At 41.3% G+C, this 26,479-nt stretch overlaps 1 protein-coding gene across 2 annotated transcripts in view; it reads right to left on the bottom strand.

The window, feature by feature from the left end:
* Nucleotides 1-4,996: 4,996 nt before the first annotated feature.
* The window catches only part of P4HA3 (prolyl 4-hydroxylase subunit alpha 3), a 44,645-nt gene continuing 23,162 nt past the window's right edge, over nt 4,997-26,479 (bottom strand). Inside the window, exons 6-13 of one of the 2 annotated variants that reach the window (XM_077113595.1) lie at nt 24,438-24,601; nt 24,020-24,196; nt 18,388-18,452; nt 15,202-15,361; nt 12,143-12,205; nt 7,524-7,592; nt 6,449-6,538; nt 4,997-5,613 (exon numbers count right to left, since the gene is read on the bottom strand). In XM_077113595.1, coding sequence (XP_076969710.1) covers nt 5,302-5,613; nt 6,449-6,538; nt 7,524-7,592; nt 12,143-12,205; nt 15,202-15,361; nt 18,388-18,452; nt 24,020-24,196; nt 24,438-24,601 — 1,100 coding nt within the window. In that variant the 3' untranslated portion in view covers nt 4,997-5,301. Of the gene's footprint in view, nt 5,614-6,448; nt 6,546-7,523; nt 7,593-12,142; nt 12,206-15,201; nt 15,362-18,387; nt 18,453-24,019; nt 24,197-24,437; nt 24,602-26,479 lie in introns of both variants that reach the window. The other variant, XM_077113594.1, reaches the window with a different exon arrangement.

The raw sequence follows: 26,479 nt of genomic DNA, 5'->3' as shown, positions 1-26,479 counted from the left end.
ACAACAGGTCTGCATCCACAGAATGGATTAAAATAACATGACCTCTTCTGGGGTACATAACAGCTTCAACCCAACACACTCCACTCTCTGGACTCAAAAAGACGTGTTCCTTCCATATGCAAAATACATCCATTCTATCACAATATTACAAAAGCTTAAATCATTTCAGTAACAGTATTCAGTAAAGTATAAAGTCTCATCAAAATCAGTTACAGGGGTGGGCCGCGGTGGCTCAGCGGGCAAAGTGCTTGCCTGCCATGCCGGAGGACCTCGGTTCGATTCCCGGCCCCAGCCCATGTAAAAAACAAACAAACAAACAAAATACAATAAAACAAGAAAATGTTTAAAGATGTTTCCCTTTCTTCCTTCCTTCCTTCCATCCTTCCTTCCTTCTCTCTGTCTTTCCTTCCCTTCCTCCCTCTCTCTTTAAAAAAAAAAAAAAAAAAAATCAGTTACAGAGGTGCACAGGTGATTCAGTGGCAGAATGCTCGCATTTCATGTGGGAGACCTGTGTTCGATTCCCAGACCGTGCACCCCCTCCCCCCCAAAAAAAATCAGTTACAGGTATGGTCTGTCCTGGAGCAAAATTCCCATCCGGCTGTGGACCTGTGAGCTATTATGGTAGGAAAAGCCAAGTGGAAGCCACTAGAACGGCCCCTACCTAGCAAAACAGTGAATCAGAAGCAATACCTGATTCCTGGAGGGATTTCAGAAATTAGTGCCACCAGCAAGGACTTGAGGGATGCAGGGGTGGTGATTCCCATCATATCCCCATCCAACTCTCCTATTTGGCCTGTGCAGAAAACAAATGGATCTTGGAGAATGACAGTGGATTACAACAGAATTAACCAGGAGATGACTCCAATTGCAGCAGCTGTTCCAGATATGGTATCATTACTTGAGCAATCAAACACATCCCCTCGTACCTAGTATGTAGCACCTGAGCCAGCAAATGCTTTTTTCTCAATTGCTATCAGCAAGAACCACCAGAAACAGTTTGCATTCAGCTGGCAAGGCCAGCAATATACCATAACTGCCCGACCTCAGGGGTATATCAACTCTCCAGCCCTATGCCATTATCTTGTCTGCAGGGACCTTGATCATTTCTTCCTCCCAAAAGACATCACACTGGTCCATTATATTGATGATATCATGTTGATTGGACCTAGCAAGCAAGAATTTGCGACTATTCCAGATTTTTTGCTAAGGCATTTGTGTGTCAGAGGATGAGAGATAAATCCAACAAAAATACAGGGCCTTCCACCTCAGTGAAATTTCTAGGTGTCCAGTGGTGTGGGGCATATCAAGGTATCCCTTCTAGGGTGAAGGATAAGCTATTGCATCTGGCCCCTCCAATCATAAAAAGAGGCACAATGCCTTTGGATTCTGAGGACAACTATTCCTAATTTGGGTGTACTACTCCAGCCCACTTACTGGGTGACCAGAAAAGCTGCTAGTTTTGAGTGGGAACCAAAACAAGACAATGCTCTGTGACAGGTCCAGGCTGCTGTGCAAGCTGCTCTGCCACTTGGGCCATATGAGCCAGCAGATCCAATGGTGCTGGAAGTGTCAGTGGCAAATAGAGATGCAGTCTAGAGGCTTTGGCAGGCCCTTATAGAAGAATCGGAATGCAGGCCCTTGTGATTTTGGAGTCAAGCCCTGTCATCCTCTGCTGACAAATACTCTCCTTTTGAGAAACAGCTTTTGGTCTGCTATTGGGTCTTAGTAGAAACCAAATGCTTAACCATGGGCTGCCAAGTTACCATGAGACCAGAGTTCCTTATCATGAACTGGGTATTGTCTGATCCACCAGGCCATAAAGTTAGCCACATGAGATAGGGCTCAAGCAGGTCCTGAAGGCACAAGTAATGAGGAAATGGCTCAAATGCCCACTAGCCCCCACTCTTGTCACATTACCTTCTCTTTCCCAGCCCACAGGTTTGGCCTCTTGGGGAGTTCCTTACAATCAGTTAACTGAGGAAGAGAAAATTCAGGCCAGGTTTACAGATGATTCTGCACAATATACAGGCACCACCCAAAAGTGGACAGCTATAGCACTGCAGCCCCTTTATGGGATATATCCCTGAAGGACAGTGGTGAGAGCAAATCTTCCCAATGGGTAGAATTTTGAGCAGTGCACCTGGTTGTTCATTTTGCTTGAATGGAGAACTGGCTGGAGGTGAGCTCATATACTAACTCATGGGCTGTTGCTAACGGTTTGGCTGGATGGTCAGGGACTTGGAAGGAGCACGGCTGGAAAATTGGTGACAAAGAGATCTGGAGAAGAGGTATGTGGATAGAACTTTTTGAGTGGGCAAAAGGCATGAAGATATTTGTGTTCCATGTGAATGTTTTCCAGAGGGTGACTTCAGCAGAGGAAGGTTTTAGTAATCAAGTAGATAAGATGACCCATCCTGTGGATGGCAGTCAGCCCCTTTCCTCAGCCATTCTTCTCATTGACCAATGGGCTCATGAACAACGTGGTAGGGATGGAGATTATGCATGGGCTCAACAACATGGACTTCCACTCACCAAGGCCAACCTGGCTACAGACACCACTGAGTGCCCAATCTGCCAGTAACAGAGACCCACACTCAGACCCTAATAAGGCACAATTCCCCGAAGTGATCAATCTACTACCTGGTGGCATATACTCTGGATATGGATTTGCCTTCCCTGCACACAAAGCTTCTGTTAAAACAACCATCCATGGATTTACAGAATGTCTTATCAACTGTTATGGTATTCCATACAGCAATGATTCTGATCAAGGAGCCCACTGCACAGCAAATGAAGTGTGGGAATGGGTACATGGTCATGGAATTCTCTAGTCTTACTATGCTCCCCATCATACTGAAGCAGCTGGATTGATAGAATGGTGAATGATCTTTTGAAGACTCAATTACAGCACCAACTAGGTCCTCAATTCATTGCAAGATGGGGGAAAGTATTCTCCAGGAGACTGTGTATGCTCTGAATCAGCGTCCACTCTATGGTGCTGTTTCTCCCATAGCCAGGATTCTCGGGTCCAGGAATCAAGGGGTAGAAATGGGAGAAGCACCACTCACTATTACCCTCAGTGAGCAGCTACAGAATTTTTTTATTCCTGTCCCTGCAACCTTAAGCTCTGCTGGTTTACAAGTCTTTGTTCCAAAAGGAGAAGTGCTCCCACCAGGAGATACAACAATTATTCCACTGAACTAGAAGTTAAGAATGCCGCCTGGCCACTTTGGGCTTCTCACGCCTCTGAATCAACAGGCAAAGAAGGGGGTTACTATACTGGCTGGGGTGACTGATCCTGACTATCAAGGGAAAACAGGACTGCAACTATCCAATGGAGATAAAGAGTTTAAAGAGGAGCTTTCCTGGAATACAGGAGATCCCCTAGGGTGTTTCTTAGTACTACCATATCCTGTGATTAAAGTCAATAGAAAATTGCAACAACCCAATCCAGGCAGAATTACCAATGGCTCAGAAACTTCAGGAATGAAGGTTTGGGTCACCCCACCATGCAAAGAACCAGGGCCAGCTGAAGTGCTTGCTGAGGGTAAAGGGAAGATAGAATGGGTAGTGGAAGAGGGTAGTGATAAATACAAACTACAACCACATGACCAGTTATAGAAACAAGCACTATAATGGTAGGAATATTTCTTTCTTGTTTTGAGTATGTTTGTGCACAAAGCAAATACCTTTGTTTTCTTCTCTATCTTATGCCCTTATCACATGATATAAGTTATACTGTTAATGTTGTGGTATTTAAATTATAGGATATCAAATTTAAAAGTAAATATTACCCAAAGATTTGCACCCTATTCTGTAGAGAGTTAGTGTGTTTCCGGTTGTACACAAGACAGTTGTTTCATTGTTAGATGAAAAATATGTCTTTGTTGTTTTTTATTTAAAGATTAAGTATGGTTTAAGGTGATGTGTATAGCTGCCAAGTTGACAAGGGATAAACTGTGATGGTTAGATTCATATGTCAACTTGGCCAGGTGATGGTGCCCAGTTGTCTGGTCAAGCAAGCACTATTACTGTGAGGACATTCTGCGAACTTAAATCATCAGTCTGTTGACTGCATTATAGCTCATATATCTACAATCAACTAAGGAGAGTGTCTTGAGCAATTTCAGCAGCAAGAGACATTTAATCCAATCAGTTGAAGGCTTTCAAAGGAGAAGTGATGACTTCAGTAGTCAGAAGAGAGAACTTTCACCTCTACTTTACCCAGCCAGCTTCTTCTGGGGAATTCATTGAAAACCTTCATGAGAATTACCAACTTGCAGCCTAATCTACAGAATCTGGACTCATGCACCCCCACATTAAGTGTGAGACAATTCTATAAACTGAGTCCCACGGATGCATGAGATACTTTCATAAAATCTTACAATGTTTACAGATATCTCCTGTTGTCTTTGTTTCCCTAGAGAACCTAATACAGGAGCTATAAAAGATGCACTTAAAAAGTATAGTGGAGTTGGGCAGGCCATCATGGCTCAGCAAGCAGTGTTCTTGCCTGCCATGCCGAACACCCAGGTTCAATTCCCTGTGCCTGCTCATGTAAAAAAAAAAAAATAGAATGGAGTTATAAATACTCACTCTGGGGGGTGCCAGGGAAGACAATGGACCAGAATTAAATAAATGTATAAAGTAATTGTGAATCAACATAAGTGCTATGAAGAAAACAGGTTAATGTGAGAATGGCTGAATCCAGAAAGGGGTTGTCAGGGAAGTTCACTCTGAATTGACACTGAACTGACAATGAATGATGAGAAGAGTTCAGCCTGGGAAGATGTGAAGAAAGAACGAATGCACAGGCCTGGGAAGTGGGAACAATGCTGATGGCAGTGAGCACAGTGGTTCTGAGGAACTAGAAGGAATGTGAAAAGGGAGTGGAGGGAGGTAAGCTAAGTTGAAATATTACAGCATAAATAAAAGTTTATACTCTCCTTTTTTTCACCCAATATTATAATTTAAGAATATTTTCAGTTATAAAAAGTAATTTGTCTACATTTTTAATGGGAGTATTTTAAAATCATCATGTCATACACCACTCACATGAGGCGTGCTCCTGAGGTGGTGACACTCCTGCACGGTCCTGAGCAGCAGCAGGGGTGGGGGGGAGGAATTAAATCACTGGTGGTGGGTGAGCCCCTCCCGCCGGTGCCCTCATTACCACTTTTGTGCCCCTGTGATCAAGGATCAAAGTAGCAGAAACACCATGGACCAAACCTCAAAGATAGTCAATATGTCCCATTCCTAACAGAGAGTAACTGTGCTCCAGAAACTTCTTTCAAACCTCCATCATGCCCTCCTTTGTAGTATCCATTCTACTCTGACTCTAATGCTCAAAGAAGAACAAATGTAGCTTCTCACATGTTCCCTAGTAAACCCCAGTTCTCTGTCTCCCACTTGCAAGAACAGCCAGTGCTGACAAGGCCGTCTTCCAGAAGGCTGTGCTCTTTTCTCCCTTCCTACCCTAGCCTTTGACTTCTGGCTTCTCTGGAAAGCTGTAGGACTCCAGGAGCTCCTCTCTGCCAACAGTTTAGTCTTCGGGGCTGGCGCTGCAGGGCCTGCGGAACTCCTGTCCATACTCATGTATCCACTTGTTGGCCACTGGGAGAGAACAGGGATGAAGAAGAGAGCAGGTCAGCAGGGCAGGCGGCAGCAGACCCACTGCTATGGAGTAGGGCTCACTCTCAGGGCCATGCCAGTGTCTCCTCGTGCATCCTACGCACCTCACTAACCTCACCCTAGTCCTGGGCTTGCTATGGATGACAAGATGTTACTTGACCAGAGATAAATAGCAAAAAGGACACTGTCCTCCAGAAAAAGTTCCTGACAGGTCCCATCCATTACAGAGTAATTTTCAAACTTGTGGGAACTAAGGTCACTCTCTTTATCATGAAGCTTTTAAAAGCCCACGTCTTCCGTGATGCCATGCCAGATTAATGAGAGAAAAAGTGATGGCTACTCCTGGCTGTGTCCATCTCAGCATGAGTCACTCTTCTACTTCTATTTCTGTTTTCAAAGGTAAATGCTCTTAGACAGCTATATGATATAAACACCTCTGCTGCTTATTTCTCTCCTTTTTATTTGACTATTTCTTTATGGTGGCGCTAACTGACAGAAGTAATGGATTGATGGTTCTCTTCTTGGAGTTCAGGGTTGGGAGTTGACGCCGTATACTTCCTCAGTTGTGCTCAGGAAGCAAGGTCTGCAGGTCACAGCAATAAACCTTTATTGACACCTGCCTGTGATTATAAACCTTGACCTTTAGGGATTCCCAATCTGTTCTGGGCAACAGACACAGAATCTGAAAATTTCAGTATAATGAGGCATTATAATGAAGCTTGCAGAAGGGAAGGGCTAGGCTATTTTCCACCTACCTCCCATTTCACTTTACTCCACACCCCTTACCCCATTTTCAGCCCAGAAAGTCCAGCCTTACCCCACTTGTCTCCCGCCAGTACAGGACAGCCAGCGTGAAGAGTGTCATCATCCCCTTCACCACTCCTGTGCAGGTTCCACCAAAACAGCGCTGCATTCTGAAAATAAGAGGGCCCAGCCCAGTGAGGGCCTGTCCAGAATCCCAGTCTTGAGAAGCATAGGCTAAGGGCTCAAACATGTATGTCATTAAACAGGACAACTTTCCATGTAGTTGGTGACAAGGTACGCATAAAAGGGCATGGAATGGCATAAGTAGCCATTTACTCATCCATTCGTTCATGCATACAATTTATTGAGGGCCCACTCTGCTCTAGGCTCTGGGGGTACAGAGACAAATTGTGTCCAATTCCTGCTCTCAGGAAGCTCAGTCTAGAGGGAGACACACACATGAAAACAGTCCAGGCAATATAGTGCAGCAAGTGCCAGGAGAAAGATAAGCGCAGGATATCATTGGATCAATGAAGAGCGACACCTAACAAAAACCACAGTGGGGAAACAACATATTCCTTGCACAACTGAGAACATAATTCAGAAGCTCGCCTTGCCTTAACAGGGCGTTATCATATCCAGAGGAAGGCATTATCATAATCCCCATTTTACTAGCAAGGAAGTTGAGTCCTAGGGACTTGAGGTAATAAGGAGCAAAAGCAGAACTCAAACCCAGGTTCTTTGACCTTTTAATAACTCTTGTCACAATATATCATTACTGCCTGTTAACTCCTCTATGGAAAACAAGGAATATTGATTTTTTTTCTCTGTACCCTCAGTGCTTGTGGTCTTCAATGTACACTGAATGAATGACTAAAGGGCATGGAGGATAGTAAAGTGAATAAAACAGAGTTCCTTCCTGAAGGAGCTGTATTGTAATAGATTACAATTGTAATCTACTTATCATATAATTGGACATAAAACAAAGGGAGAGGTACAAGGAACATGCCATGGTAGTAAAGAAGATGGAGGGATTATCTTTGATTCTAAGAATTGGGAAAGAGCTCTTTTTATCCCCTCCTCCTAAGAACCAGCTTGCAAGCTCAGAGTGCCAGAAGGCTAAGGTGTCAGTTCAGTACCCCACTCACCTTCACCACAGGCACACTAAAGTTAGCATAGATGAAGGCTGTGGCTCCTCCAGCTTCCACAGAGCTCAGCTGCAATGCCAGAGGAAGAAGCCAGAGGTGAAATAGCTGCCAACTGCCCTATTCTATCACATCTTCATTAACCTGACATCCAGATGTCATTTCTGCATAGATTCCTTCCTGTATTCCCTTGTTCCAGCTCCAAGAGACATACTTACTGAAAAATAATTATCCAATTTAGGCATTAAGGGACCCTACTCAACGGCTTTGGTGTTCACCTGCAGGGCCATCAGAAACAGACTTAGGAATTCCTCCTCTCTTATCCTTCAGCTAACATCCTTATCGAGGGCTTCACTCCACTTCAGTAGGCTCAAAACGTGTGGGCTGAACCCCTCCAGAAGAAACATATTTTATATCCTGATATAATACACATAACATACATCAGATGAAAAAGTTTCACAAAATGATACTTATTCTTACTGCGAGATACCATTGCCTCTTTTATGTATTATTTTATTTTGTTCTGGTTCAGTTTTTTTTTTAATGTGGGTCAGATCCACTAAATTAATTCCACAGTCCACTAATGGATCATGACCTGTGGCTTAAGAAACACAGTTTAGACGACTGTGGTTAATTTTGAAAGGCGGACATCATAGGGATACTGATGGCACCGTCGGTGTGTTCTCCAGATCACTCAGACCCTCGCTGGGTAACCTAAGCTAAGGCGCTCCACTCCTGGCAAATTCAAGAATTATTGGTGTGTCTCTTCATATAAAGATTTTTTTTCCTCATTGTTAAACAAATAAAAAATAAATCATAGACATTTGGAAAAGCACAAGGTAAAGAAAAAGTAGAATTATTCATCAGAGAAAAGCACTGTTACAGTTTATATAACAATAGTTGATGTTTATTGAGCACTAACTAAAAGCTAGGTATAACACTGAATACTTACAAATATATTATCTCATTTATTCCTCACAACAATCCTATGATTTAGGATTATTATCTTCACATTTTACAGATGAGAAAATTGAGTCTCAGAGAGATTAAGTACTTTCCAAAACGTCACACAACTCCGGCGACAGCCAGGATTTGCTGAGCTCATGTTATCTGGCTAAAAGCCTCTGCTCATAATCATTATGCTATGCTCATGAACCTAATTGTTATTTCAAATGTTCACGAAAGTAAACAACAGTGGGTTGAACACCTTCATGGAAAAAATTACTTCTGCATTTTGGATTGTTTTCATAGGAAAGAGTCCTAGCATTAGTAATCGGGTCAAAATGCTATATGCAAGTTTAATGTTTCAGTGCATACTGCTAAATTATTTTCTCGCCAGCATCACATCATGAGAGTGCCAGTCTCAACTCACCCTGGCTAGCACTGTCCACTAGAACAGTCACGTGCTTCACTCTTGCAGCATTCAGATGCCACCACAGTCACCCACTTCACACCCATAGGAATTAGGATGTTGACAGTTGTTTGGAAAAACTGAACTGACTTGGTGATTCAGAACCTGAAAATGGCAGTGGTGATTTTTAGTACTTCTTGGCTCCCTCTGTAATGCACTGGAAAGGGTGATGAGGGCAAAAATGTGCTCAACTAACTAACAAAATGCATGATTCTGCTCTAACTCCTGATGTCAGCCACATGAGTATAAGCTAGATACAACAGGAAAACCTGGACTTCCCTGGGTTCCTTTACCTGTGGTTTTATAAGATAATGGAAAGGAATAACATATTCAATAAATTAAAAAGAAAACCCAATTCTGTATGTTAGGAAGCACATGAGTGGGGCCAGGAGTTGTGAGGACAGTTGGAGGGAAAGGAAATCTTGCTTCTGTCTGTCTCCCACTGTTTTGTGCTAGGACCGGTACTGTCTGAATAGGAAAACACTACCCTTTCTATTTCAACTCAATTCTCTGTAGTCTTAAAGATTATTTACGATATTACTCTATAATATTACTTTTTTATTGTAAAAAATAACATATATACCAAAAAAGCAATAAATTTCAAAGTACACCGCAACAATTAGTCATAGAACAGATTTCAGAGGTTGGTATGGGTTACAGTTCCACAATTTTAGGTTTTTCTTTCTAGCTGCTCCAAGACAATGGAGACTAAACAAAATATAAATATAATGATTCAGCCATCATACCCATTTGTTAAATCTTATCTTATTTGTTATAACTCCAACTTCTCCTTTGATCTTTCTCTCAATCTTTAGGGGTATTTGGGCTATGCCCATTCTAACTTTTTCATGTTAGAAAGGGCTGTCAATAATATGGGATAGAGGGATGGAACTAGTTGATGTTCTGCAGAGACTGGCCCTTCTGGATTTCAGGACTTCTCTGGCCTACGAACCCATCTGGAGGTTGTAGGTTTCTGGAAAGTAATCATAGTGCATAGAACCTTTGTAGAATCTCAGAGAGAGCCCTAGGTGTTCTTTGGGGTTAACAGGAATGATTGGTTGGGGGTTGGTAAAACACAGAAAGTAACAATATCTAGCTGAAGCTTGCATAAGAGTTGCCTCCAGTATGGCTTCTCCACTGTGTCTGAACTCTCTCAGCTACTCAAACCTTGTTACAATTCTTTCCCCCCTTTTGGTCAGGAAGGTATTGTCAATCCCATGATGCCAGGGCCAGGCTTATCCCTGGGAGTCATCTCCCACATTGCCAGGGAGACTTTCACCCCTGGATGTCATGTCCCACATAGGTGGGAAGGTAATAATTTTCCATGTAGAGCAGAGAAAGGCCATATCTGAGCAACAAAAGAAGTTCTCTGGAAGGAACTCTTAGGCATAACTATAAGTTCTCTGCTACATACATGAGCTTCACAAGAGCAAGCCTTAAAATCAAGGGCTTGGCCTATTGACTCAGGAACCCCTCGTGTTTGAGACAGCATTGGGGTTTCTACAATATTACTCTTGTGTTTCCCAAAAGCCTTAAAGCTTGTCTTCAGAAGTGTTTATGATGGACTTTTCTTCAAACTAAAGATTAGAGAATTGGACATAACCTAGCACTTCTTAGGTCGTTATGACCTTGATTCCCCTTAAAGGGGCCCTTTACTTGCCTTGTGGGATTCAAAGATAGAAACATATTGTTTGAAATTTTCCAGAGTGATATCCCCCTACATGATCTCATCAGATCCTCATAACAACTCTGTGAGGGAATTTATGGCAAGAAAACTACACTCAGAGAGTTTATGCAATTCATCCTGAGACCACATATTAAGTGGCAGAATCAGGATTAGGCTGACTCAAACTCAAAGCCCTTTACACACCGCTGTCTCAAATGCTTAAAGCAGCATACACCTGCATTTACCATTTTAAACTGTTGGGATCTTACATGCTCCTTTACCATAGTAACTGGGACCTCTATAACTAGGGAACCAGCTGGAGATTTTGGGAAAATATAGAAGAGGGGTATATGGGGCCCAACGCATCTTTTGGCTGACAGCTATAATCTTCACTGCCTATGACCTCCCATGCCAGCCTGGGTTGTAAAACAGAGGTGCAGTGACAGACGCTGATCCAAGATGTCCCCCTGCCTGGATAGCTGATTTCATCCATCTCTCTGTGTCTGAGGAGAACATTCAAAATGGCCACTAAGATGCCAGATGCCATTGTGGTGGGCAGCCTTCCAGCTCTGCAGGAAGTATAAAACTGAGCCACGAAAAGAAACAAGTAAGAACTGCCAGGATTCAAGACTAGTGAAGGTCAACCTCTGATTGTCCCATCTTGGCTGCCCTGTGGAGAACAGATGCAGCACGAGAGAAGAGGGAATACAAGGGCAGGGGTAGCTGATAAAATTGCATCTTTGGTTGTTAGCAGAGCCCTTGTATTAACATGTATATCCCTTCAGTTAACAGTAAGGTCTCTTCTATTGACAGATGACTGAAATTATGACTTCTCCACAGAGAGGAAAATAAACCCACATGATCTGAATGGAAGGGTAGGTTAGACTTAAAGATTGGAACTGAATCCCATTGGATTAGGTGGGGAATTAAGGGAGGAGACCAATTTTTTTTTAACGGAGTATAATGTAGATTTTAAGAAAGAGCATTTTCATTATTTATCAGAAATCAACATTTATTCAATTTATCTGTATGCTTCTCTGTTCTTCCCTCAAAGTCCCTCTTTTAATCTTAGCTGCCTCAATTCTTCCCTTTCTTTCCCTTCACAGCTCCACAACGTCATCTACAGATCTCTGCTTTTCAATAGTAACTAGTCTTCGGGACCTCAAAGAAAGAGCCTCACACATCCTCTTCCTGCGTTGTTTAAGTCTCATCACCTCCTGGTCTTCACTGTAACTCCACTTGCCATCCTAATTCACAGCCCACGATGAGGCCATATTTAGATTTAAAGACTATATGATTTTTAAGGACAGGAACTCTGTCTTGTACTTCTTTGTATCTCCTTATAGTGTCTAACAAAAATCCCTAATAAAAATTGTCTGAAATTCATAAAATTTCTAGAGATTTTTGTGCTAAATAACTATCCAATGGTGGTTGTATCAGATAAAATCAATATACGAAATTGCTTTGAAAACCATAAAATAAAAGAAAGATAAATAACCAGTCATTAACTAAGAAGCCCTGGTCTCTCCAGAGCCACAGACTCACATAGATCATAAATGTTGCAACCCGGTTCCCAGACTTCATTCTGTACAAGGGGCTGCTCGGCGACTGAGGCAAAAACAAAACATATCATTATTTCATGCAGATGGCATTAGAGTGACAGCAAGGATTTCACCATAATGGCGGCAGGGAATGGAGCGGGGGAAGTATAACAGGAGTGACAAAGATGGAATAGAGCACTGAGCTATACCTAGGGAAGTATGTGCCCAGGATTGCTGGCAGGTACTCAATATACTTTGTTTCAAATTTATTAGATATTCAATATAAGTGAGTTGTAGACTAACCAGACAGAATTGTTCGTCAGTAGTGAAAGGACTATCTGATGGTTAATTGCATCTTTGGGTTCTTTGTGAAATATACGAAATATTTATATATTTTATATATGTATTTATATTTGTGGGAATATCAAGTCTTAAGACTGGAGCTCCAATTTGCTGAAGAAGAGAACTTCTTTTTTTGTCATGGAACAGTTTTATTGAGACATAATTTACTACCATAAAATGTATCCCTTGTAAGTTTACAGTTCAATGAGTTTTAGTAAATTTAAACAATTGTACAAACAATCTCAAAGCCCACTTTTAGAATACTTCCAACAGCTAGAAAAGTTCCCTCATGGTTGTCTGCAAATTCTACTTCCATCATCAACCCTAGGCAACCACTGATCTGCTTTTGGTCTCTATAGTTGTACCTTTTAAAGAAATTTCTTAAAAATAGAATTATATAACATTTGCTCTTTTATGTCTGGCTTCCTTCACTTTGTTGGATGTATCAGGAGTTCATTTCTTTTTATTGCTGAGTAGTTTATATGATTTGAAAATACTTTCCCCTAGTTTATAGCTTGTCTTTTCATTTTCTAATGTTTTTAAAATTTATTGTGGTAACTATATAGAACATAAAATTTGCCATTTTAATCATATTTAAGTATACAATTAGTGGCATTAATTATATTTGCAGTGTTGTGTCATCATTACCACCAACCATTACCAAACCTTTTTTTTCCTTTTACAGTTCTGTGGGCTTTAAAAAAAATTCTGATAACATATACACAGCCTAAAACTTCCCATTGCAGCCACTTTCAAATACACAGTTCAGTGGTATTAATGACATTCATAATGTTGTGTTACCATCACCACTATTTATTACCAAAACTTCTCCATTACCCTGAACATTAACTCTGTACCAGTTAAGCATTAATTCCCTGGTAACATGTATTCTAGTTTTTGACTGTATGAATCTGCATATTCTAACTATTTCATATAAGTGAGATCATTCAATATATGTCCTTTTGTGTCTGGCTTATTCATTCAAATGATGTCTTTAAAGTTCACGCAAGTTGTAGTATATATCAGAACTTCATTCCTTTTCACGGCTGAAAATATTCCTTGTATGCTTAGAATACATTTTGTTTATCTATTCATCTATTGGAGGACACCGAGATTTTTTTCACCTTTTTGCTGTTATGAATAATGCTACTATGAACACTGGTCCGCAAGTATCTGTCTGAGTCCCTGTACATGCTTAGACGTGAAATTGCTAGGCCATATGGTTTAACGGTGTCTTTTGTTTTTTTTAGCATGAGCAGACACCGGGAATTAAACCCAAGTCTCTGGTGTGGCAGGCAAGAATTCTGCCACTGAGCCACCATCACACTGCCCTTTAATAAAATGTCTTTTAAAGAGCACAGGATTTTAATTTTGATGAAGCACAATTTATCATTTTTTTAATGGTTCATGCTTTGGTGTCATATCTCATAAAACTTTGCCCAATCAGTGGTCACAAAGATTTTCTCTTATATTTTCTTCTGGAAGTTTTATAGCTTTGCATTTTTTTTTCTTTTTTTTTTTTTTTTTAGAGGGAGGAAGGGAAGGAAAGACAGAGAGAAGGAAGGAAGGGAGGAAGAAAGGGAAACATCTTCAAACTTTTTCTTGTTTTATTATATTTTGTTTGTTTGTTTGTTTCCCACATGGGCTGGGGCCGGGAATCGAACCGGGGTCCTCCGGCATAGCAGGCAAGCACTCTTGCCCGCTGAGCCACCGCGGCCCGCCCTATAGCTTTGCATTTTACCTGTAGATCTGTGATCCATTTTCAGTTATATCTGTACGTGGAGTGAGAAGTACATTTAAAGATTTTTGTTTTGCCAATACATACTCAATTATCCCAATATCATTTACTATTCTTTCTCATTTACAACTGAGCCTAACTGGGTCAAAAATTAGTTGATCATAAATGTGTGGGTTTATTTCTGGAATCTCTAGTCTGTTACATTGACCTATATGTCTATTCTTACACTAATACCACACTGTTTTGATTATTGTAGATGTTTTGAAATCAAGTAGTGTGCTTCCTCCAACTTTGTTCTTCTTTTCAAAAATATTTTGGCTGCTCTAAGCTCTTTGCATTTCCATATACCTTTTAGGATCAGCTTGTCAATTTCTATTTAAAGAAAAAGCTCTTGGAATTTTGACAGAATTTGGGTTGAATCTATAGATCAATTTTGGCGACATCTTTTTAATCTTCAAAAATATTTGCTGAAAATGTTCTAAGAAATGATCATCATGATGAATATGCAACTATGTGATGATATTGTGAATTGTTGCTTATATATGTAGAACGGAATGATCAGATGTTAAAAATGTTTGTGTTTATTTGCTGTTATATTTTTTAAAAATTAAAAAATTCATAATAAATATATATATATATTTGCTGAGTACCTGTCAGTACAGATGGGGAGCTGAGATCATGAAGAAAGGAAGTGACAAGAGGAATGAGACTCCTTACTGGAAAGTCCCTGAGTGAAGCAGGCCACTCTATTACAGGCCACGTGAAAAGTCCCCACTAGCAAATTTTGGAAAGGTGATGGTGACAGATAAGAAAATGAGTCATCAGCAATCAACTTGGGACCAAGGCTTTCAGATCTCTGGAACAACAACATTTCTCCAGAGAAGTCACTTAGCATTCCCCAAGAGCCGCATGAGAGCTCTGACTCAGGGAAAGAAATGTCCCAGCTCCCTACCCAGGAGACTAGTCACTGACTCCATCCTTACCGTAGCATGGTCGAAGTGAGGCTCATAGTGTCCTCCGATTCCATAGTTCACCACCTGGAGATACTCTGCATAGGGGGCCTGGACATCAAGGCCTGTGATGGCAGCAATGCGATGGTCAAGGGTCACCAGCATGGGGTCAACGGTGTCCTTCAGCCAGGCACTAAAACACAGCACAGATGAGACATGAGTGACTCCTACTTAGGGCCCACTCATTCTAGCTGATGCCAGAAATGACTAAAGGATGCCTGTGAATGAATGAATGAGTGAATGAATAAGTGAATGATGTCAATTGTCAGAAGGAAGGAAGGACAGAAGGATAAACACAAATGCCTATATACCCACTCGTCCTCGTTAACCCACTAGTTAAGTCTGCCTAGTCCATTTTGTCCTTTATCTCAACATTCCCATTTTCACCTCAACAAACATCCTCAGGCCTAACGAGTGCCAGGCCCTGTGCTAGTGTCAAGGCACAAAGTAAAGGTTCACAGCCCCCAGACACTGGAATGCAGGAGTAAGATAAAATCCCTTCCTTTCAACTTGGGACATGACTCCCATGGCATCATGGGAGTGAGAAAGCCTTCTGGATCAAAAGCAGGGAAGAGAGAAATGAAACAAAATAAAGTTTCAGTGGCTGAGAGATTTCAAATAGAGTTGAGAGGTCATTCTGGAGGTTATTCTTATGCAGTATATAGATACCCCTTTTTAGTTTTTCGTGTATTGGAATAGCTAGAGGGAAATGCCTGAAACTGTTGAATTGTAATCCAACAGCCTTGCTTCTTGAAGATGAATGAACAAATATATGGCCTTTAAGGTATGTTCATGTGATTGTGGAAACCTTGTGACTGACACTTCTTTTAACCAGTGTATGGACAGATGAGTTGAAAAAAAAAAACAACAAAAAATAAATGAACAATGGGGGGATGGGGGGATGGGGGAATGGGATGTTTTGGGTGTTCTTTTTTTTAATGTTAATTTTAATTTTGGGGGGTGGAATAATGACAATGTTCAAAAACTGACTGCAATGGTGAATGCAAAGCTATATGATGATACTCTGAACCACAGATTGTACACTTTGGATGATTATACGGTATGTGAATATATAATATATCTTAATAATAATAATAATTTGTGTCTTTAAAACTGCTATTTTAAGAGACATTTCAGCAGAGGGAGCTGGGTGCAATGGAAAAAGCTTGGATATTAGAGCAATAAGATTAGTCCCTGATCCTCTGTCAGGTACTTAACTTTTAATCTTTCTAAGGTTCAGTTTGTTCATCTATAAAATGGAAATAATAATATCTACTCGAGACTTGCAGCAACTATGAGAGATTATGCATATAAAGATGCTTTGTAAGCTATCTGTAGTGAATTCTGATAAACATAAAATAATTTGCTCTTCTGCTCTGCTCCAGGAGCAAACCAAGAACAAATCTGGTCTCTTGTTCGTGAATGTCCTGTTAAGGCTCTAACGAAGTGCAGGATTTGGAATTAGAATTTAGGTCCCTGGAAAATGAGGGAGTGCTTCCCAAGCAAAGCCAGTGAGCCTCCTGGGAGAGACTATGAGGTCCCTGAAAGGAAGTGCCTTGGCATGATATGGGGAATAGCACTTGTTTGCTCTTTAAAGCATAGATTAACTTGTTCACTCTTTCCTGAAAAGTACACTACGTGCTCTGAGGTTTCCAAAAATACCCAAGGAAAGCTGTCGCCTTCAAAGCGTTCATGGATTAAGTGGGAGAAAAGAAACAAGAAAATAACTAAGCACAAATTAAGGTAGGTTGAAAAATGTGAAACAGACTTTGAAATAAAGCGCTGGAGGAGTACGGAGGAAAGGGGCAGTTAATTCTGACTGGGGCAATGGGGTAAAGTGATATTTAAGCAAAATTTCAACAACATAAAATTTCAACAGATGGAAAAGATGTAGAGATAATTTGAGGCTGAAGAAACAGCATACGCACGAACATGGAGGCTGGATGATACATATATGTGAAGGAGATCACCTGGAATAGCTAGAGCATTTGGTCTATGGAAGAAGTAATCAGAGATTAGGCTGGAAAAGTAGGGCCATGTTGTAGAAAGCCAGTGGTGGTCAAGTATCAAAACTTTGTGGATTGTGGCTAGTCGGTAAAGGTTTGTGGGCAGGAAAATGATTTGTGATTAGAAGTTTACTGGTGACCTTTGAGAACCAGTTTCAGTGAATTTGTGAGGGTAGAACCAAAATTCGAAGGTTTATGAAGTGATGGGAGATGAGAAAGAGGAGGCAATGAGGGACTCAGTTTCTCCGTCTGAAAAGTAAAGAAAATACTACCCATTCCCCTAAAAGCAATGAATCCAAATATAAAAATGCATTTCCTCTTTGACACTAGAATATCAGAAAGGTAGAAAAACTATGAAGTTAAAGTTGTATGGACCTTCCAAAGTTTAGAGAATAACTTCTAATGTGAAAGGTCCTTAAATATACCAGACCAAATAAATTAAGCCAAATGATTCTGAATCACAGATTCCATCACTCATCTCACTTTCCAGAGAGGTTGTAGGCCAGACAACAAAGACTAACCACAAATTCTGAAGTCTGGCCTCTCCCAAAACATTCTGACACTGCTGTCTGGTATGGCTCTGAGGGAAGGTCCTCATTTTACTATATCATCAGCCCCATCATAACATCTTAACAGCACAAATAAAGAGCTGCAGTGTGTGTTGGGGGAGGGGGGAGTGGAAATTGAGGGAAGGGGATGAAATTGGGGCTCTCACAGCTGAAGCTGCTCCTCTAAGAAGTCATTATATCCATATAGTCTATTCATCCTTCCTGGCTCTATGTTACTAAATCATGCTTTGAATATGAGTCAAGGGGTGGGAATGGAATTTTATAAAGTAAAATAACAAATGGAAATGTAATCCTGGGTAGGAGAATGACTGCATAACTATTTTTTGGTTTAGGGCACAGAAGCTTTTATAAGTCTTTCCCTTCATCCAGTTTCAGATGCTATAACAATCTGAAAGGCCTGTGAGTGAGGGAGAGTGGAAACTTCTCCCTCTCAAACAGAATGTGCAGATGAAAACGTGATCAAAGGTTCCCCAATGGTATCACTGACAGACCTTGAATGGCTGCTGCTGACCTGGCAGGCAGCCCTACCACAAGACAGAGGGCCTTAAGGCAGGGTGTCCCTGCCAAAGAAGGATCCTTCTTACCTTTTGCTGATGCGGTACTCCACTTGTAACTGCTTTTCGCCTGATGCTACCACTGATCTCTGTAGCTGTTGAGAAGGACATGAGAAAAAGTCTAAGAGGTTATGATGCAAAGGGAAGCAGCTCCCTTATTTCCACAATGAATTTCATATGCCCCTCTCTCAAACCTAAGCATAATGCTCACCAGTTCCTCCCTAATGAAAGGATATTTTGCACATGCTACTAATTGACTGGTAGCTATCATCTTCTAAATAAGAAACAATGAGTAACAAAAAATCTGAGTTGAAAAGTAAACTCATTTCTGACAGGCAGTAAACACTCAGTAAAAGTTTGCTGAACTAAAAGTGACTGATATTTGAATCCCCTTTGATTCTCTAAGACTGATTGTTCTGTCAAAGCAAGAATAGCAAGAGCTATTTCTCACTTATCTTTGTAATCCCAGAGTCCAGCACAGGGTTTGACTCTGTTAGTATTTAGTGTTTGTCAGATTAAATGAATAAATACAGAAAACTCTCTACTTCAGATGCAGCCTGCTTCTTTTGAACAATTCTGACAAAAGCCCTTCCTAACAGAGATCAAGCTCTATTTTGCTATAACTAACATAATTATGAAAAAAGCAGAATTAGTAATGAAGTCCTTAGGTGCTGATATTTGTGCCAGTTTGAAGCTATTATGTATCCCAGAAAAGCCATGTTCTTTAATCCTGATTCAATATTACTGCATGGGATATTTTGATAAGGTGGTGTCCATGGAGATGTGTCTCCACCCATTCTTAAAGGACCCCAGTGGCTTACTGGAGTCCTTTAAGAGGGAACCATTTTGGAAAAAGCTTCAGAGCTGACACAGACAAGAGACCTTTGGAGAGGCACAAGGAAAACGCCTCCCGGGTAGCCTTTTTAAAAAAGGAGAGAAAGCTATCAGACATCACCAAGTAACTTCCTAGCAGACAGGGAAACCCCAAACGTCAGCGGTCCCTTCTTGAGTAAGGTATCTGTCTCTGGATGCCTTAGTTTGGACATTTTATGGCCTTAGAACTGTAAACTTGTAACTTACTAAATTCCCTTTATAAAAGCCAACCCAGGGGCTGTGCAATGGTGGCTCAGTGGCAAGAATTCTCACTTGCCGAGCTGGAGACCTGGGTTCGATTCCTGAAGCCTGCCTATGTCAAAAAAAAAAAAAAAGCCAACCCATTTCTGGTATATTGCACCTCCCACAGCATTAACAAATGAAAACAGTGTTGTTATTATTATTTTACTTTTTATTCTAAATGGGGCATGTTTGCTTTGTACAAAGTGACTATATATACGGATTATATAAAATTATATTCATCATATGATTTATATGTATGTATATAATTTAGATATTAAGAAAGAACTTGGGAGGATATCAACTAGAGTTTCCATACTAACCTAATAGTCCTCATCTCAACAAACAACTTTGTCCCTGGGAACCTAAGACAGAATTCTGGGACTCATCCCTAATCCCCTCCTTTCCTGTCACCTCTAACATATATTCAATCATTGAGTACTGTTTTTATCTTTTAAAAAGAATTCACATTGATTCTCTCCTCTTCCTCCCCTTCATTTAAGCCTTTCTCACCCAGAAAACAAAATAAAACAAAAAACAAAAAACACCAGGTCTGAGGTCACTAATTTAACTGAGTTTCTCTATTTTGTTCTGGATGTTAGAATTTATATTCTGTACTAGGGACAGAAAGAACAGTGTTAATTTTTTCATTAGGGTTTCTCTACTCTGTCATCAGAATGTCTGCTCCATGAGGACAAAAACTTGGTCTTTTTTCAGTGTCATATCCCGGAAGAAGCAGGTGCTCAAGATAGGTGAAATGAACAAATGAATGAACTCAACATGAGGCTGCTCTTAAATGTACCCAAAGGACTCAGACCCAGCTCCGGTGCTTCACACAGTCACAGCAGTGCATCAGGCACTGAACTGCACAAGCTAGAAACCCTTTGCCTTCTGTAATTTGACAGTTTGAGCTTGTAAACCAAGCGGATGGCCTTGGAAAAGCTTCTTTGTTTCCTTGGACCCTTGCTTCTCCATCTGTAAGATGCAGCGTTTGAACAACACATCCTCAGAAGTTCCTCTCAGCCTTGTTATGTTACAATATTAGGATGCAGGAAATCAGTGGGAGTCTGATATTGCTTCTATTCTTTCACAACAACCTGGAAATGTCATTCCAGGCATCCTTTCCTGAGCCATTCTTTGAGGAAAGAAGCTCCCTTCAGATCCGTGCGGGCAAAATCAATGACTTAAGAACATTCCTGGGAAATCTCATCCCCCTCACAACCCCATTAAACAGCCACCTTGCAGTTAATTCCTTTAATAGTTATTTCTTGTGTCTCTATAAGTCATTCATTTTTTTTTTTAGCAAATATTTATCATTTCTTCCCTGTGCTAATCACCTTGCTAGATATTGGGAAAACAATATGTTAAACCAGATAAGGTCCCAGCCCATATATCATCTAATGGGGTCCTAACGGGGAAGAACTGGGTGCTATGGAAATAGAGAGAAGGGGCATCTAGCTCATTCTTGTGGAGGGACTGGGAAGGCATTCTAGGATGTACTAAAGACAAACTGGAATCATACAAGTGGAAAGAGGTCAAGGAAAGCACTTCCCGCTGAGAGGAATAGGCAGAGCTAGAGGGAACGTAGCTCATTCAAGCAAATGCAAGCGGTTTGTGTGGCTGGAGTGCAGAGTGAAAGGGGGAGATGTGAAAGGAGGGGTCGGCAGCAGCCAGGCCATGGGGCTTTGTAAGCATATGAGGCAAAAGTGACCCACCAAAGAGTTTTAAACAAGGGCTTGACATGGTCAGATCTGACTTTTTAAAGATTACTCTGGGAACAAGATCCAAGATCGCTCCCCCCCAAGAAGCCTCTTGTGGAGGGTGCTGATCCCCACCCCAGGAATAAGCCCGGGCTTCTGTGTTACCAGACTCCCCATGGGTACTGAGCACTGTGGCCACCACAGTGGCTTGTGTTGAATACATCTGCTTCCTATTCACTGTCCCTTTTCCAAAGAAAGCTCTCTCGTCACTTTTCCACCTATCTACATCCTACCCATTCTTGAAGACTCAGTTGAAATCCCAGATCTCCCTCAGGCCCATTAGCCCTCACCCCTCCACATCCATCGGTTCATTCAGTGTACATTTTTGGGGGCCACATATAATGACCCATTTCCTCTGAACTCAAAACTTCCCTCACCAGTTTTCTGGCACTTGATTTTATATCTACCCTGTTGTTCTAGTTTGCTAGCTGCTGGAATGCAACACACCAGAAATGGATTGGCTTTTAATAAAAGGGGATTTATTTTGTTAGTTCTTCAGAGGAAAGGCAGCTAACTTTCATCTGAGGTTCTTTCTTATGTGGGAAGGCTCAGGGTGATCTTTGTTGGCCTTCTCTCCAGGCCTCTGGGTTCCAACAATTTTCCCCGGAGTGACTTCTTTCTGCATCTCCAAAGGCCTGGGCTGAGCTGCGAGTGCTGAGATGAGGTATGCTGAGCTGCTTAGGCTGTGCTACATTGTGCTCTCTCATTTAAGCACCAACCAATTAAGTCAAATGTAATTCACTGCAGCAGGCACACCTCTTAGCCGACTGCAGGTGTAATTAGCAACAGATGAGGTTCAAGTACCATTGACTCATGTCGCAGCAACAAAACTAGGTGCCTTCACCTGGCCAAGTTGACAACTGAATCTAATTACCACACCTGTTATTTATTCTGTTGTCTGGTAACAGCTCATGAACTAGTATCTTGTCATCCCAACTATACTATAAGCTAGGAAGGATCATTTGTTGTATTTTTTTAAATTCCTAGCATGGTCTTAAGCCCGTTGGCAACAACTGTGTATGTCAAATGGATGACCTGGTCAGAGGATTAAATGAGCCTCTTTGGGTGGGCCTTCTGTCCTGTTAGCATGGCGACAGAGTCACTCTAAGGAAAAAACAACTTATGCTAAATACTATAGGTAACTCACTGAGAAACCAAAACTATTGAAGATACATTGTTCCAATCATCAGTGGGGCTTTATCGTCACAGAAAGCTTCTGGACAAAGATTGCAGACTTCCCTGGGGTGCTTTTAGATGAAATGATTATTGTTCATCTTCTCCCAACAATCCATGTCTGCTGTCTATCTTCTTTAAAATCTGTGTACATGCTCATATTACTTTCCTGTACAGCCCTCCCACTGCCTGAAGGACAAAATCCAAATTCCCCAGCATGGCATTGACAGCATTTCCTAATGATGTCTCACCCTCTGGCCTTGTCTCTATTACCTCCCACCCATCCATTTCAGCCACCAAGTTCCTCCCCATTCTCTGAACACATCGTACACATTGTTTTGTGTTCCTGGAATGCCTTTTGCGACTTTACTCTGATAAACGTCACCTCCAGAGTGAAGCCTTCCCCATTTCTTCCTCTCCTCTTCATCTGCTCTCTGCCATCTACACTGCCTTTTCTTCAAGAGAAGACTCACTTGTTTTATGCTACCATAGCCCCACCCTCTGCACACATCTCAATTACAGGTATCATAGTGTATTGTAAATATTTGTTTTTTCCCAATTTGCAGTAAGCCCCTAAAGAGAAGGGACCAATACCTAATCTTTGTAAAGGCCCAATACAGGGTCTGGCATACAGCAGGTTCTCAGTATATATCGATGAATGATGAAATGGACACATGGATGAGCACTTATTGAAGTACAATGTCTGGTTTGACCTTTCCCCACAGCACTTGGAAAAATAAGTTTTGGACAGACAGCACTGGGTTGCCATTTTTAAAAGAGGCAAATACTTACAGTGGTGAGGTAGACTGGATTACTTTTCTAAAATTTGCCACTTTTCTTGGGGAAGAGTCCCATTGACACTGAGCTTGGCACAGTGACTTACAGTGCCTTCCTTGTGGAAGAATTTAATACCTTCTCCCTGTTGATTTCAGTAGTGGCTACACAATTTGCTTTGACCAATGAAATATGGATGGGAGTAATATTTGGCCCTTCCAAGCAGGAGCTTAACACGGACGGCTTGCCACTTCTGTCTTTTTCTCTCCCATGAGACTGGCAATGTCTCAAACAGACACTGCTCTACTATCAGGCCAGGTCCTGGAGTATAGACTGCACAGCAGAGCTGCAGCCAAGCCAAGACCTTCATGTAATATGAGAAAGTGAAAACAAACTTTTATTGTTAGTGTCCCTGAGGTTTTGGGGTTGCCTGTTACCAAGCGTGAGTTCACCTGAACTACCTGACACAAGAAGGCAGAACAGCAGAGCAGCAATCAATGTACTTCAAAGTTCCAGTACTGGCTCTTTACTAGCTAAATGTGTGAGCTTAACCAAGTCCCCCCTCTTTTCTGGGTCTCAGTTTCCTCTTAAACAAAATAATGAAGTTGAACTAGATAATTTTTCCAGTTCAAAGTTGAACTAGATATTTAATTTAATTCTGTAAGTCTGCACTAAAATTTCACTCCTTGCCCTTGTCAACCCCTTTTTAATTCTACCAATTACATGGAATGGTTCATGTGTCTAAGTCCTGGACTGATGAAGTGTCTGGGTGTTCCGTCTGCTGAGCTTCAGGCATGTGAAGAAACAAAGGGAAGTTCCTGGCAGGCTTTGGGGACACTCACCCATGGTTCTGCGAGTCCTCTTATCTTCTGAGCCTCTGAGTCATTGACAAAGTCATGGTAGAGAACAACATAGGGCTCCAAGTGGACAACCTCCTTCCGGACAGGCTGGAGCAGCAGGTAGGGGCTGGAATTGGTCTCATAGGAACAATAGAGGCTAGAGAGCTGGAAGTGAGTGGGCTGGAAGAAAAAAAGCAGACTCAGCTGAAGAGAAGAAGGGTCTAGGAGTAGAAACCCATTTTGGGGAACGATGGTATGGAAAAACTGAAATGCAGGGATACAGAATGCAGTCACTCCGATACTGTCCAAATAAGCTTTATTTTTTAAACACATCAGTTCTGCCCACTCATGTTATCCCAATTCTACCTTCTCACTCTCTAGCCAAGCCTGTCCCCCTTTCCCTTTTCCAGAGGAATCCTACCTGGGAGCCTAAGGTCTGACACAATCCCTCATAGGTGTCTCTGGTCTGCAGATGTGGTACATTCGGTCTCTGGATGACAGCTTCAGATACTGCCTGATTGGGACTCTCTGCCAAGAGCCTTTCATATTTCAAGACATTCCTGGCCACCCTCTTATTATCTGGACCTGGGAGAAATCACAGCAGAAAATTATGCAGATTAACAAATACTACACCAAGGGAGTGCTGCCAGGGTTTCCTAAAGCAACTAGACACCCTGGTTAACTACCTGTGTCAATGCACAGGGGCATGAAAGGCTCTCATTCCCAGAGGAGTACCTGGTATTTTTAAAAGATTGAGTTGGGTGGGGTAGATCTGAAGATACAAAGGGCTTTGGGAAGGAAAATGGTACTTAACAGTCTTAGACCAAGGAATCATGAGGGTGGCTATAATAGGACAGTGGAATGGTCTGCTTTACGTAAAGGGAAGAAGCCTTATTCATTTATTCATTCATTCAGCTATCCATTCAGTGAATCTTCTATGAACATCTACTATGTACAGAACACTGTGCTAGAGGATAACTGCCCAGAGTTTAGGTCTGATGGGAAAAAGGAATATTAAATAACTACTTGAAGCAAAACACCGTAAGTAAGTATTATGAAAGAGAAGTCCAGACAGCCAAAATCTCTAGCAGGGGGACCCAACATATTCATCCTTGGAGAACTGGAAGGTAGTTCATGCTGTACTGCACTAGATCCTTCAGAATTCCTAACTGGCCTAGATTCAGAGCAGAGGACTATGGAACTAAATGGTTCTAGCCTGGAGTTCCTCAAGGGTCTGGGGAAACCCAATCATCTTACACCTTGCTTGTGTCCACCTGTTTGTGCCCTCTTTGGCTGCAAGATACACTGTGGATTGGAAGGTACCTATGGCCTGCTGCCCTCTGTGCATGACTGTCAGGGCAACTCAGAAGAAGGTGCTGAGTTGTTCTAATGCTCCCAAAGCATCTTTCTCTGAGGAGCTCAGTGAGCTTCTAACCACCACCACCACCCTGGCAAAGGAAGAAAGAAGGGGACCAAAATTATCAACCTTTTTTTGACAAGAGGAGAAATGAAGTTTTGGAGAATGAAATGGTAAGCTCAAAACACCAATGAAAATAATACAAAGCCAGAAATGGAACCAGGAATCTCAATTTGCCATGTCCTACTTATCCACTCACAAGAGACACAATTTGGTTGGGTTCTCTGGAAAAGGCAGAGATTTTAACTGCTCAAGCACAAAGAAATAAAGGCAGGGTGGGTTATAGTTTTGCCTCCATCACTAATGAACCAGGCATTTCCAGACCATACAGCTATTTCCTTATTCTACTCTTTGCAAGATTATCAGAAAAGCATAATGTTACTAAATAGACTCATTAAAAAGTTATGAATAAGTACACTTAAAAAGTCCTACATGAAATACTTTATGAATAGTTAAAAAATAACAATAGTGATTTTGTATCTTATCTTAGTATCTAAATACCTGGTTCCAGAAAAACCTGGGAAGCTTCCTACTACCAAAAATCTAAGCAAAATCTCCAAGCATAGTAGAGAGCTGAGCTAGGAAGAGTCTCCCTTCTGTTTAGTTCACTGCACTGTTTGAGAAGCATTCCCTGAAGGGAGTTGAAGCTGAATTCTGAGGCTAATTGGGCAGGGTGCTTGCATAGCAAAGTAGGCTCTGGTTTAAAGAGGGAACTGATATCTCTCTGTAAATAACCAAAGTGAATAATCCTACTCCTTCTTTGCACACACAGCTCTCATTGATTTCATTCATTCCCAGATCTACTTCCAAAACCTAGGTCTTTAAAATACCTCTAAAGAAACTCGCTCCCAACCCTGGACTTGTTCCCCTTCAAAGCAACCTTAATATGTAACCGGTTATGGGTAGAGGAGAAAAGGTTGATACTTCCTTTTCAACATTTTCCAACTAATTAAAAATTCAATACATTGATCTGCATATAACTAAGATTTAATCCAAAATTTGAAATGTGCTTTAGATTATGAAAGTAGAAAAATAAAAATAGATAT

This window comes from Tamandua tetradactyla, chromosome 8 (assembly GCF_023851605.1).
Source record: "Tamandua tetradactyla isolate mTamTet1 chromosome 8, mTamTet1.pri, whole genome shotgun sequence".
In the NCBI taxonomy this organism is placed as follows: Eukaryota; Metazoa; Chordata; class Mammalia; order Pilosa; family Myrmecophagidae; genus Tamandua; species Tamandua tetradactyla.
The sequence above is the reverse complement of the archived record's forward strand: the minus strand, read 5'-3'. Positions and strand labels throughout refer to the sequence as shown.